This window comes from Octodon degus, unplaced genomic scaffold, assembly GCF_000260255.1.
Source record: "Octodon degus isolate 3935 unplaced genomic scaffold, OctDeg1.0 scaffold00164, whole genome shotgun sequence".
Classification (NCBI taxonomy): domain Eukaryota; kingdom Metazoa; phylum Chordata; class Mammalia; order Rodentia; family Octodontidae; genus Octodon; species Octodon degus.
Genome location: NW_004524740.1, coordinates 551447 through 563646, shown reverse-complemented (window position 1 = coordinate 563646; position 12200 = coordinate 551447). Strand labels below are relative to the sequence as shown.

At 46.7% G+C, this 12200-nt stretch overlaps 1 protein-coding gene across 1 annotated transcript in view; it reads left to right on the top strand.

Moving 5' to 3' along the window:
• Positions 1-8513: 8513 nt before the first annotated feature.
• The window catches only part of Mmp28 (matrix metallopeptidase 28), a 26528-nt gene continuing 22841 nt past the window's right edge, over positions 8514-12200 (top strand). The window contains exon 1 of the mRNA XM_004642983.2: positions 8514-8848. Within this exon, the coding sequence (XP_004643040.1) occupies positions 8738-8848 (111 nt within the window). The 5' untranslated portion in view covers positions 8514-8737. The remainder of the gene's footprint in view (positions 8849-12200) is intronic.

The window sequence follows — 12200 nt, the reverse complement described above, 5'->3', positions numbered from 1 at the left end:
CTCCATTTGCTGTCCTAGGACAGCAGAATTTTTCAGAATTGCAGGTGGTCCCTCCTGACTGCTCTGTAGAGTTGCCAGTGTAAAAAAAAAGTGGTAATAGAGTGAAAAAAGCAAGCAGAAGCCACCTCCTGAAGAGCCCTATGACCCTTACAGAGGAGTTTGGACTTTAAATTTGAAATAATAGGGAATCATCTGAAGAAGCTAGTCAAAGGAGTGGCATTTAATTTTCTGTGTCCCTTATCTCTTTCTAAACACAGAAAGCCTTACGAAACAGCACTGTTTTCCTCATTTTTGCGGTTGACAGCCCCAAAGCTCAGAAGGGCAGAATCCTTTACCACATTCCCACAGCCAACAGACACAGAAGCAGAACCCCCTACCAGGCCTTTGAACTAAGCTTAGTGATCTTTACATGGTGTTCCAACCTTCCAAACTTGAAACAGAAAGCTCCCCCCCCCCATGTCTGCACTGCTCTGGGACTTCTTTTCCACCACAAACACACTCATGTAGACCCCTCCATCTTCCTGCCATCCAGACTTTTGCCTCAGATGATTCCATTAAGAATACATCTCTGCAGCAAGCTGTCATCTTCACCCAGTTATTCTTCATACTGCACAATCCTGCTCCACATACTGGATGTACACTGTCATGACTCCAGTCTATCTTCAGGCCATTGCTTCCAGCTAGACTTGCCCAATGGGAGACCTGGTGGGCAATTAGATGTAAACAGAGAAAGAAAGGGAAGAGAATGGAGGGCTATTTTGTCCCCTCCTCTGCCTCAGAGAATGTCCAGTGTTCCAGTTTCTATTGGTGACTCTGGCACCTGTGCTCCACAGTCTGCCTCCCCGCTTTGTCTCTTCTGCTTATTGCTGACATGTCCTGTTGCCATTGATAATTTCTGAGTTCCTCCAGCTAGTATATAGCTTCCCAACCACTCCAACTACTGGTGTAGGCTTTGTAAGAATATTCTGAGGGGTTAAGGAGATGGCTCAGTGGAATAAGCACTTCCCTGGCAAGCATGAGGGCCTGAGTTCAATCCCTTGTTCCACCAAAAAAAAAAAAAAAAAGGAACATTGTGAGGACTAGAGATTTGCTTAGGGTTAAAGTGGAAGCCATCTGAGGGAGCCATTTAAGTAGGAGCCTGACTTGCTTTACCAGGACTTCTCTGGCTATGGTACTGAACATATGCATCAGGGACAGCAGGGAGAGGTTATTGCTCAGATCAAAGCAAAATTCAGACCACAGTGAAATCCCGTGGAACTCACAGTTGTACCAACCACATAATTCAAGGCTTTCATACATTCTGTGATTGGACAGCATGAATAATTCCCATCTGAACCTCTAGTGCCTCACACATTGCCAATAGAAACTTTTTTTAAAGAAAGGAGGGATCTTGTGTTTAATAAATGAATAAGTAAAAGCAACAAGAAAAAGAGTATGAGTTGTCTTCCAGCTTGCCTATAAACTCCTCAAGCTTTAAAACATCATCTAGCACTCCCCAACATCTCCTGTGGGACACAAAGTATGTCTGCTGCTTGAGTGTTTGTTGGAAGGATGACAACCACTCTGTGCGAAGTGCCATGGGCAACATGTAGCCATTGTCACTATTCTAAGATCTCCCCAGAGAGATGTCCCTGTTTCTTTGGTCTTCCTAGAGAGCAGGTCTCCAGAACAATTACCCTGAGACTCCAAAGCTACAGTAGGAGTCTCCTTGGAAATGACCGGGCTGCCCAGTCCTCCCAACTGCGCAGGCACTTCCTGTTTGGGGTGGAAAGGAACCAGACACTTTCCTGTTAGCAGGTCTTTTAAGCAAAGCAGCAGATGCTGAGCAGGTCCTGGCCCAGGCTTTCAGGCCAGATGCCTGGCGGGTAGACAGCCTTTATGTGGAAAGGAAGTAAGGCATAGTGCCAGATTGACTGGGCTTTTATTGTGCTCCTTGTAAGTCTCCTGGGTCCTGGTGTGAGTAAAAACAAACCAGAAGAGGCCTACATGTTGGTAAACCAGAGCTTGGGGATGTGGGGCTGCTCTGAGCCCCAGAGAAGTGCCTAGCAAGACAGTGCTTCTGCAGTTGTTCTTGGGAGCCCCTGGTATGTTGTGTGGATGTAAATGTACTCAAATGTAAAATTATGCATAAAATATACGCGAGTATCTTCATGCCTGTGCTCCTGAAATCCATCCAGCACAGTACTCATTTAAGTTTCTAATTCTCTCATTTGCTCCCTACAGCATGTCAGGACAATATAAAAAAGACAAGAATTCTCTATCCTATTGTCTCTTTTTAATGCAGGAATGGGGATTGAACCCAGCACTTTACATGGGTTAGGCAAGTGTTTTTCTACTAAGCTACACCTCCAACTTTCTCTTTCTCCCTTTTTTGTTTGTTTGTTTGTTTGTTTTTTGAGATACGGTCTCATTATGCAATTCGGACTGGTATTGTGCACACTTTTGTAGCCCCCAGGCTGGTCTCAAACTCAAGAGATCCTCCTGGCTCAACTTCCCGAGTGCTGGGATTATAGGCATGTGCCATCGTGCCTGGTTCCAGGGCTGAGACAGCACATCTGAGGATCCAGGGCCAAGACCACATAACATACAGGGTCAGAAATCAAACTTGGGTCCTTGTGCTTGCCAGGTAGGTGTTTATGCCTCTGAGCTATCTCCCTGGCCCCTCTTTGTCTCAATTTTTTTTCTAAATTTAGTACAGGGTCTGCAGGGTCTCCCGGGTCTACAGGATCTCTCTACATAGTAGTGATTCTCCTATTTTCAGCCTCCCAAGTGCTGGGATTACAGGTGCATGCCACCACGCCCAGTCTCAATCACCCTCTCAGCACACCCCGCGAGGGGGGCCAGGACAGCATGCTGGGGATTGAACCTGGCTGCTGTGCTCTGTCTAAGCAGGTGCTTTAGTCCACTGAGCTCTCTGGCCAGCCCTCTTTGTCCCGTTTTAAAATGGCAAAAATTCAAGAGAGCTGAGTTAACTTGCAGAGGTCACCCAGAGTGTGAAAAAGTCAGGATTTAAACACAGATCTGTCCTGCTCCAAATTTCTTGCTTTTTCCATGAGTATATATATATATATATATATATATATATATATATATATATTCCTGTAGAGGTAGGCGGGTGAGCTTGTGAATGTGGTCAAGCCTAAGGAACCCAAGGACCTGCGTTTGCTGGAGCAAGGAAACCTCTCCTCCACAGGCAGAGGTGGTTGCTAGAAAATCAGGACTTTTGGATCACAGTGAAACACATGGAAGCAACAGTAATGAACCCACATTATCCCAGCTGAAGTCCTCACAGCTCTGGAGAAAGCCTCTGTCCAGTTCTCTCAAGCTCATCCTTGGCCCATATTATTCCACTTATTCTTCCTATTCTTGTGGTTTCTTGAGGGTGGTCCTCCCATAAATGCCTTTCTCCAGGGCCCAGCATTCCTTCTGATAAAATCTACTTTGTGTTCTGCATATTTCCTGGGGAGGAGGAAAGGGCAGAGACAAAGCCAACTGTTCCTCCTATTATTTAGAGAGAAACTGAGGCTAGAGGTTCTTTGTACAGATTCACACCTGCTACCTGATTCAAGGTATCCTGCTGTGGCCTTCTGTCAGAGCAGGAGAGATGGGCCTGAGTGGCAGCTGCTAGCCACCTCTTTGGCAATGCCCAAGACCCACTAGGAGTTCTACAGAAGTCCTGTGCACTCTGGAACAGCTGGGAAGCCATTTGGAGTTGAGCCAAACCCAGGACTGAGAGCGGAAGGAAAGGGCGGTAGTACTCTTTGAACAAGAGGTGTCAGCCGGGTCAGAAGCCACTCTACCAGCGTGGGGTAGGAGGGGAGGGGAGAACCAGACCATTGGAAAATCCGGAGCTGTCTTCCTCTGTGTTCCTCTGGCACTGAGTATTTAGTAATTCACTTGGTCTGGAATGGGCATCAGAATCTGAAATTTGGGAGGAGCGTGGTTGGGCCTGATGACTACTAAGCAAGCAGTCTGTCCTCCAGCCCAAGTGCTTCTAGGTGATTCACTGCCAGTGCCCAAGAACCACATGTTTTAAGTTTGACTTGAAGCAACATAGTATAGTAGTACAGCTCCAGAGTCTGGAGTTATGCCATACAGGATTGAACCCTAGCTCCATCACTAGATTATAACCTTGGGCAAAGGACAGGATCTCTGTGCCTCAAGTTCTTCATCTTTAAAGTAAGGATGGTTATCACAGTTTTTCATGAGCAAGTTACAGAGATTCAATGACATGAGTTACATAAACCACATACCACCTATATGGCACATATTAATTTTTTTCAATAAGATGTTATTGGTACATTTGAGATATACATAATGATCATATTCAATATAGAAAATGTGGAGCCAGGGAGATAGCTCAGTAGAATAAGTGCTTGCCTGGCAAGTGCAAGGGCTTGAGTTCAACCCCCGTTCTGCAAAAGAAAAAAGGAAAGAAAGAAAAACAGACTGTGTGCCTGTACTTGATTCTTTTGCCCATTCCCCTACCCTCTCTTCAATCTCTCCTACCAGCCCCACTTATAAAAGCGTTGTTTCCATTTCTTCCTCCTTTTCTCACTTTTTTACTTTTGTTTTCTTTCCTCTCCCCCCTCCTCCCTCTTTTATTCCCCTCCACATTCGAACATTTCTTTCCTATTTCACAATACCTAACTTACATTTTGGTCCTTCTTTATACTTTCAATTTTCACACCAGAGAAACAATGCATATTTACATATGCGTATCTAATTTAGTTCATTTATGAGTATTGGCCTAAGGAATACCCATTTACCTAGGAATGTCTCAAGCTTATCCTCTTTGTTTTTTTTTTTGTTTGTTTGTTTGTTTGTTTACATTCTTCCTAGTGGTTAATTGCTCTACAAGATGCGGACTTGATATCCTATTTACAAACACCATTAGAACAAATCATTCTATTCATTAAGAGAATGTAACTATATATATATATATAGTGAAGGTGGGGAATAACTTTGGAGCAGGGATATATATATATCCAAACCACTTTGAATACACAGATACAATCGTCTGTATACCCTTTTTTGTTAAGTTCCATTATTTGAATATTATAGATGTGTAAACTCAGCAAAATATTCTAAAAGAGTCCAGTAGCCCATAATAGTATTGGGTCTTCCACTTCACTGGCAATGTCAGAAATTGTTGACCTGAGTCCCCCACAGCTCAACATAACAGCATGGCTTTACTTCTTATATTTCGTTTTTATACTTTTCCGCTGGATGGCCAAGACCAAGGTAAAGCAGGACCTATGCAACAAGAGTTGTAGCTTTTGGGTCTGATAAGGTCAGTGAAATCCCCTCAGGATTTATCCCGAGTATCCTCTTTGTTTGTTTGTTTGCTTTTTTTAGGTAGGGTCTCACTGGCCTTAAACTCAGGATGTAGCTCAGGCCAGCCTCAAGTTCACAGTGATCCTCCTGCATCAAGCTTCCCAAGTGCTGGGATTACAGTGTGTATCGCCACACCCAGCAAGCTTATCCTTCTTTAGAGCAGAATAGCACTGCACTGTACCTTTTAAAAAAAAAAAATCACATCTTTATCCATTCTCAAGTTGATGGACATTTGGGGTGTTTCCAAGATTTGGCTATTACAAATTGTAGCACATATTAATTTTGCAACAAGTGTTGATCATTATTATTTGTTCCAACTCCTCATTCCTATCCCTACCCTTACTCTCACCAGAGGAAAAATATACTAATATTGGGACCCTAGGAGGGTCTGTTGCCAAAGTATTGTTTTGGATGGGGGCATCTTTGGAATGTGCTTTGTGAATCCCTGCTCCAAAGTTATTCTCCACCTTCACTATGGAATGAACTCTTTCCAGTAAATTGCTGTCTTTCTCGTCTTCCTTTCTCCTCAGATCTCTTCTGACTCCTGAGCGTGAATGCAGTAAGCTGTCCTCCTTTCCCACCTTATCCAATGTTATTTGGCTCTGGCTATATCCTAGAAAATGGAAACATACATCAGGTCCGTTGTGAAGCTTTGCAAGCTTCTTGAAGAAGATTCTGGAATTCAATACTGTGGGATTAAGGAATAATTTTTGGAGGTGAAAAGGGACTAAAGCCCGCTGTTACTCACATGCTAGCTATAGAAACCCACTCCCTTCATGGGAAATAAGAATATCTTTGCAAAGGTGTGGTTGAAGCCCAGAGTGACTGTGTGGGTAAAGGAGAGTCTGCTGTGCCTTAATTCTTACATGTACCTTCAGGTGCAAATGGCATCTCTAAGGAACCACAAGCAGAAATGGAGTGGGAAAAGATCAGGCTACAAGAAAACAACACAACCAACAAGATGAAATGAAATCAATTTTCAAATGCAGCAAACTAATTCCAGTTTGAGGGGTCTGTGGGCCTGGATTAACCTGGGATGCAAAGATAGGTGAGATCAGCATCTGTCTGCTGTCAAGCTTGTTTCCTCCAAGAAATTCAGCTCTCCAGAGAACCAGAGCTTCCCTCTCCTCCCCTCTCCTCCTCTCCTCCCTTCTCCTCCCCTCTCCTCTCCTTTCCTCTGCTCTCTTCTCCTCTCCTCTCCCCTCCCTTCCCTCCCCTCCCTTTCCTTCCCCTCTCCCTTCCCCTCCCCTCCTGTCCTGGACTCTCCTCTGTTCTCTTCCTCATCCAGCCAAAATGGAGAACCTCTGGCATATACTGGAAGAAGTGATAGAGAGATTTTGCCTGGAAAAAGACTTAGAGAGTGCAGACCAGACTCCAGGTCAGCCCACAGTGTCTTCACCTACTGATGTTTTTCCAAGTCTCTTGTTCCAAAGCTGGGCTTTCTGAAGCATCAGAATCCACCTTCTGGTCAGGGTTACCATGTGCCCTCATCATACCTGTTACTTATTTATACACACACATCCTGGGTTGTCAGATAAAAATAGATAGTGTTCAGTTAAACCATACTTTCAGATTAGTGATGAATAATTTTTTAGCATCAGTATGCCCCAAATACTGCATGGTGTCCATTTGGATTAAACAGTTATTTGTTATCAATGTGATAGTCAAGTTTAATGGAGGGTTCTATAGTTTTATTTGCTGCTTCTAGGAGCTCTTTCCTCTTCAGAATCTCTCCCCAGGGGCATGGCAGGATTTTCTTTGAACCAGCTGCCAAGTCAGTCCATTCTGTCTTTGGCTGAGAACCTTCCTTCTGGTCAGCACATTTAGACTGGATGCTCTCTGAGAGCAAGACTTTCCAGCATCTCTAAGGCAGCACGCTAGAAGGGATGCTTGTATAGATGTACACAAGGGCACCCTGGGAGAGGGACACAGACGAGCAAAGAAAGCTATCCTCCACTTTGTTCCCAGCTGATCTCTGGCAGACATAGTGAGTTTAGTTTTGTTCAGTAGGATTTTAGCAATTTTTTTTTTCGGTACCGGGGATTGAACTCAGGACCCTGCGCTTGCCAGGCAAGCGCTTATTCTACCGAGCTATCTCCCCAAACCCCAGTAAAAATTTTCATGGAAATCTTTTCACTGCCTAAGATTTCCTAAGACTGTAATGGGCTGTATAAGGCACTTTGCCCTCATTTTCTTTTCTTCTTGCAAGTTTGGGAACTAAATTAATCTTTCTTACCTGATCTTCCTCTCTCACTCTCGTGTGTGTGTGTGTGTGTGTGTGTGTGTGTGTGTGTGTGTGTTTCTGCACTGTGGATTGAACCCAGGGCTCTTGCATGCTAGGCAAGTGTTCTACCACTGAAGTACTTCCCCAGGCCTATTTTTTTTAAATAAGGAAACTGACCTCCAAGTAATTCAATCACCTCTCAAAGGTCACAAAGCTAAAGCCTATCATTTATGCTCGTGATGCTAGTTATTTATAGACAATATTATGAAATTTGCCCAACAATCACACGATATGTGTATGTTTGAGGTTTTGTTTTCTTTATCGTGCAGAGTCTCACTACGCAGCTCAGATTCATAGTGATTCTCCTGTTTTCTGCCTCTGTAGTGCTGGGATTACCGGCGTGCGTCACGGCGTGCGTCACCACAGCTGGACCATGCCAGGCCCAGGGATCAAACCTTGGACCCTGCACTTGCCTAAGCAAGCGCTTAATCCGCTGAGCTACCTCGCCAGCCCTGATTATCTGTATTATTGATATCCCCCTTTCCTAATGTGAAAATTGGATTCAGAGGTGGTGAGAGACTGGTCTAAGACTGTGCGGTCAGCGAGTGGCTGCCGCAGGAGTTCCAAAAAACCGTACCTAAAACGCAAACCTAATCTTTCAGATCTTCTGCCACACCCAGGGCTTCACACCCGGCCAGACAGAAATAAACCACGACCCGGGGCCACTCCTCGCCAAAGTGTGCCAGATCTTTCTTCTTCGGCCTCGGCCGTGCCCAGAGAGATCCAACTGGAGGTGGCAGGCGAGACAAGCTGTCCGCAGGGCTAGGCGTGCAGGCAGGGGAAGAGGCTCTGGGACCGCGGCGCGGCGCTGCAGTCGCGCAGGATGGGTGGGACCGAAGGGGATGCCGCGCCCGCCTCCTCTGGCCCCTCCTCCCTCCCGCGGTCATCGGACTGGCGGACCCGGGGCAGGCACTGCCGGGGCGGACGACCTCGGCAGGCTCCAGACTGAGCGACCCAGGTCACGGAGCCAGGCACGGGCGAGCCCCTGGGACCGTGTGTGCCCGAGAGGCGGCGGCGCAGCGCTGGCGCATCCCCTGGCTCCCCGGCGCAGCTGACCGACGGCCGGCGCCCCGTGCGCCAGGCTCGCTGCACCGGGTTCTGGGAGCAACAGGCACGATGGTGGCGCGCGGGGGTCTCCTGCTGCGCGCCCTGCCGCTGCTGCTGTGGGGTGGCCTGGACGCCCAGCGGGCCGAGCACGTCAGCCAGGAGCTGCGCAAGGAGGCGGAGGTATGGGGTGTGCGCCTGGCGGAGATTTGCAGCTCAGCCACCTGGGAGTCCCGTCGGAGCGGACAGTCTGCGGGTGCGCCCTTCACGCTGGCACCCAAAGAGCAGGGGCGGAATTCGTGCCCGCGCCAAGACTGAGAACATACGGGCACACTGGCCCGCATTGATTGTTGCGGGCCGGGGCGGGGACAGCGACCGGTCGGGACTGGTAAACTGGGGCTGCCCGGGAACCCCAACTCTCACCACCTAGACTGGGGAAATCCGACGTTCATTCACGGGAATAGTTCCCGAGAGCGGTGTCGAGGAGGGCGTCCTGCTAGGTGCTTGAGCTCTGCGAGAGCGCTGGCCCCCGCCGTGGGCTCCCCTGCCCAGCTAGTGCGGTCGCTTCAGCAGCTCAGAAGCACGTTCTCTCCATGTGCTGATTTCAACAGTGTTTCAGAGCTGAATTTCAAAGGGGGCGGGGAGTAAAACAAAGATTTCCCACTTCACTCTTCTGCGACCAACCGGCTAGTGTGTGCTGCAAGGTTGCACAAGGGGGATTTTTTTTTTTTTTTTAAGATGGGCCGTCTGTTTTCCATATAAAGGTGACTGTGATAGCATAGCCCTGTCTCTCCGTTCTTTCTCATAATCTCCGCGTTATCCTTCTCAAGGATAGGTGCGTTCATCCCACTATTTAAAGTAGGGATGTACACACATCCTAAATTACTGCTCCCAACGCTCAGTCCTGAGACTCTTGGTCCTCTAAGAGTTTCCTTTCTGCCCTAAAGCTGCTAATCACAAGCTTCTGGGTACCCTCCCTACTCCCCTTTCCTAGAAGGGACCAAATGAATGTGGGAAACACGCAGAGGGTAGCCTTTCTGAATGATTTTTTTCCCCCATCTGCCAGCTGCTATCACTACTCTGAAATATTTTTTGCGGAGCTGGGGATTGAATCTAGGTCCTTGAATGCGACAGGCAAGTGCTCAACCACTGAGTTATATCCCAAGCCTCCCCTTTTTTTCCTTTTAACTTTGAGTCTCTCTGAGTTGCCCAGACTGTCTTCTGACTTTCAGTCCTCCTGCTTCAGTCTCCCCAGCAGCAGAGATTACAGACATTTGCCACCGCATACAGCATCTGGAATACTTGCAAAAGAACTTGTTTCAACAAAGGAATCTCTCTCCACCTCCTGCAGCCCCTCCCCTTCCAAGCACTGGTCTTCTTTCCTTGTGCTCTTCGCTTTGTTTCTGTGAATTTAGACTCTTACAACATCAATTGCAGAGTCCCAGGGCCCCAGGAGATGGCTTCCACCAAGCCAAGTCTTGTCAAGGGTCCCACCCCACCTCCCACCAAGTTCAGTCTGGGGCAATCATTGGCAGAGGAACAGAGACAATATCTCTGCTGCCCATGCCTGTGGTGGCCCCAGATGGAGAGAATTTCTTCTTGGGGTATGCTTGGGAAACTTAATATCTAGCAGATTGAGTCCCTTTTAATCTACTTAACATAAACTGGGTGGTGGTAGTGGTAATTCTAAGCATAAGAAATACTTTAAAAGCTCAAAACTCTGGAAAATATATGTTTGTTTCTGTGTGGTTAATTGCATGGACTTCCAGACCTATATGCAAACCAGGGTAATTCATTTAAACACCTGAGGTCCAGTTCCCAGTACACACACACACACACACACACACACACACACACACAGTTCTGGCTCGGGGATTATCTCTCCCAAACAATACCACAGAACAAAATGTGTGATGCAACTATTTTCAGCGCTGGACAAATGAATTCCTTGAGGTACAATTCCTCAGCAGTGGTATTGGGATTACTATGGCTACATCACAGATTACCCCAAAATTTAGTGAAATAGCACAACCCTTTCTTAAGTTCACAGATACTGTGGGCTAGAATTTCAAACAAGACACATCAGGGCTGCTTACCTCTTCTACAGTGTCTGGGGCTAGGAGCCTTTAAAGGCTGCTTACTCGCATTCCTGCAGTCGGTGCTGGCTGTTCACAGAGGGCCTCAGTTCTAGTCCATGTCAGTCTTGTCTGCTTGATCTCCCTCTCGGCGCTACTTTAGGTTTCTTCACAATGTAGTGAGTGCTCAGGATGGTGGGGTGGGAGGAGGGGCAACAAATGAATGGTTTTTATAACCTAGACTTGGAAGTTGCCTAGCATCTCCTCTGCTGTACCCCCCTGGCTAGAGCAGTTTCATGCCCCACCCAGGTTTAAGGAAGATGGAACATGGATCCTGCATTTGGTGGGACAAGGATTTGTAAGAAGAGTGCAAGAATGGGAGATATCCTTGTGGTCATTTAGGAAAACAATCATCACCAAAGACAGAGTGAGCCCCATGATCACCCTAGCTCTGAGCTCTGGGATAAGTCCCTTGAGTCTGGTGCTGGGAGCAAGGCTCCAAGCAGAGCAGAATCTAGCTGAGCTGAGGTGGCAAAAGCCACAGTTCAGAGCCAGTGAACAGCTGGAATCCATGGAGCAGTGCGTCACAAAGGAGGAGATTTTGGTGACAGGAGTTCCCATCAGGCTATATGGGGGTTCACTACAAATCCTTGCCTGAGGACCATGCTGGCATGTGTGGGTTGAGATTCTGTGATGCTTACAGAAAACAGCTGCTATGTGACTGAGAACAGAAAGGAGACTGTAGAAGTTGAGCAGTTCTGGAAGATGTTAAGGGTCTGGCCCAGACGAAAAGGAAAACACTTGATTACGTCAGGAATCCATGTGAAATTACCATAATACCACATTCTAGGGGTAAGGAGCATGGTCTAAAGGCCTACTCTACAAAGCTCAGAAGTTGGTAGACACCAAACACTTTTTCCCTTGGCACAATTTCCTTAAAGGACATCCATTTAAGACAAAAATAGTAACATTGTAAGTTGGGCCTGTAACACATGCAAAAGTTTTGACAGTAGCACAAGGTATGGGGGGCAGGAAAATAGAATTCTGCTGCTGTGAATAATACATTTGTAAACTGAGAATGTCAGGTGTGAGGCAGGAAATGGGATGTGTCAAGTGGGAAGTGTAAAGTACTCTAATATTGGTATAATATTAACTCTGAGGGGACTAAAATAGGTTGAGGATGTACTAAGATCGTTTAAGGAAGCCACACACACACACACACACACACACACACACACCCCAATTTAAAACCAAGCCTTGACAAGATCTGGAGACTAATTTCTGCTGAACTTTTTATATCCTGGAAATTTCACATACTTGGAATTATATAAAATGTGGTCTCTTGTGACTGGAAAAGTAGGGATTCTAATATTTTTTTCTCGGGGCCGGGGAGATGGCTCAGTGGAATAAGTGCTTCCATGGCAAGCACAAGAGTCTGAGTTCAAACCCCGGTTCTGCCA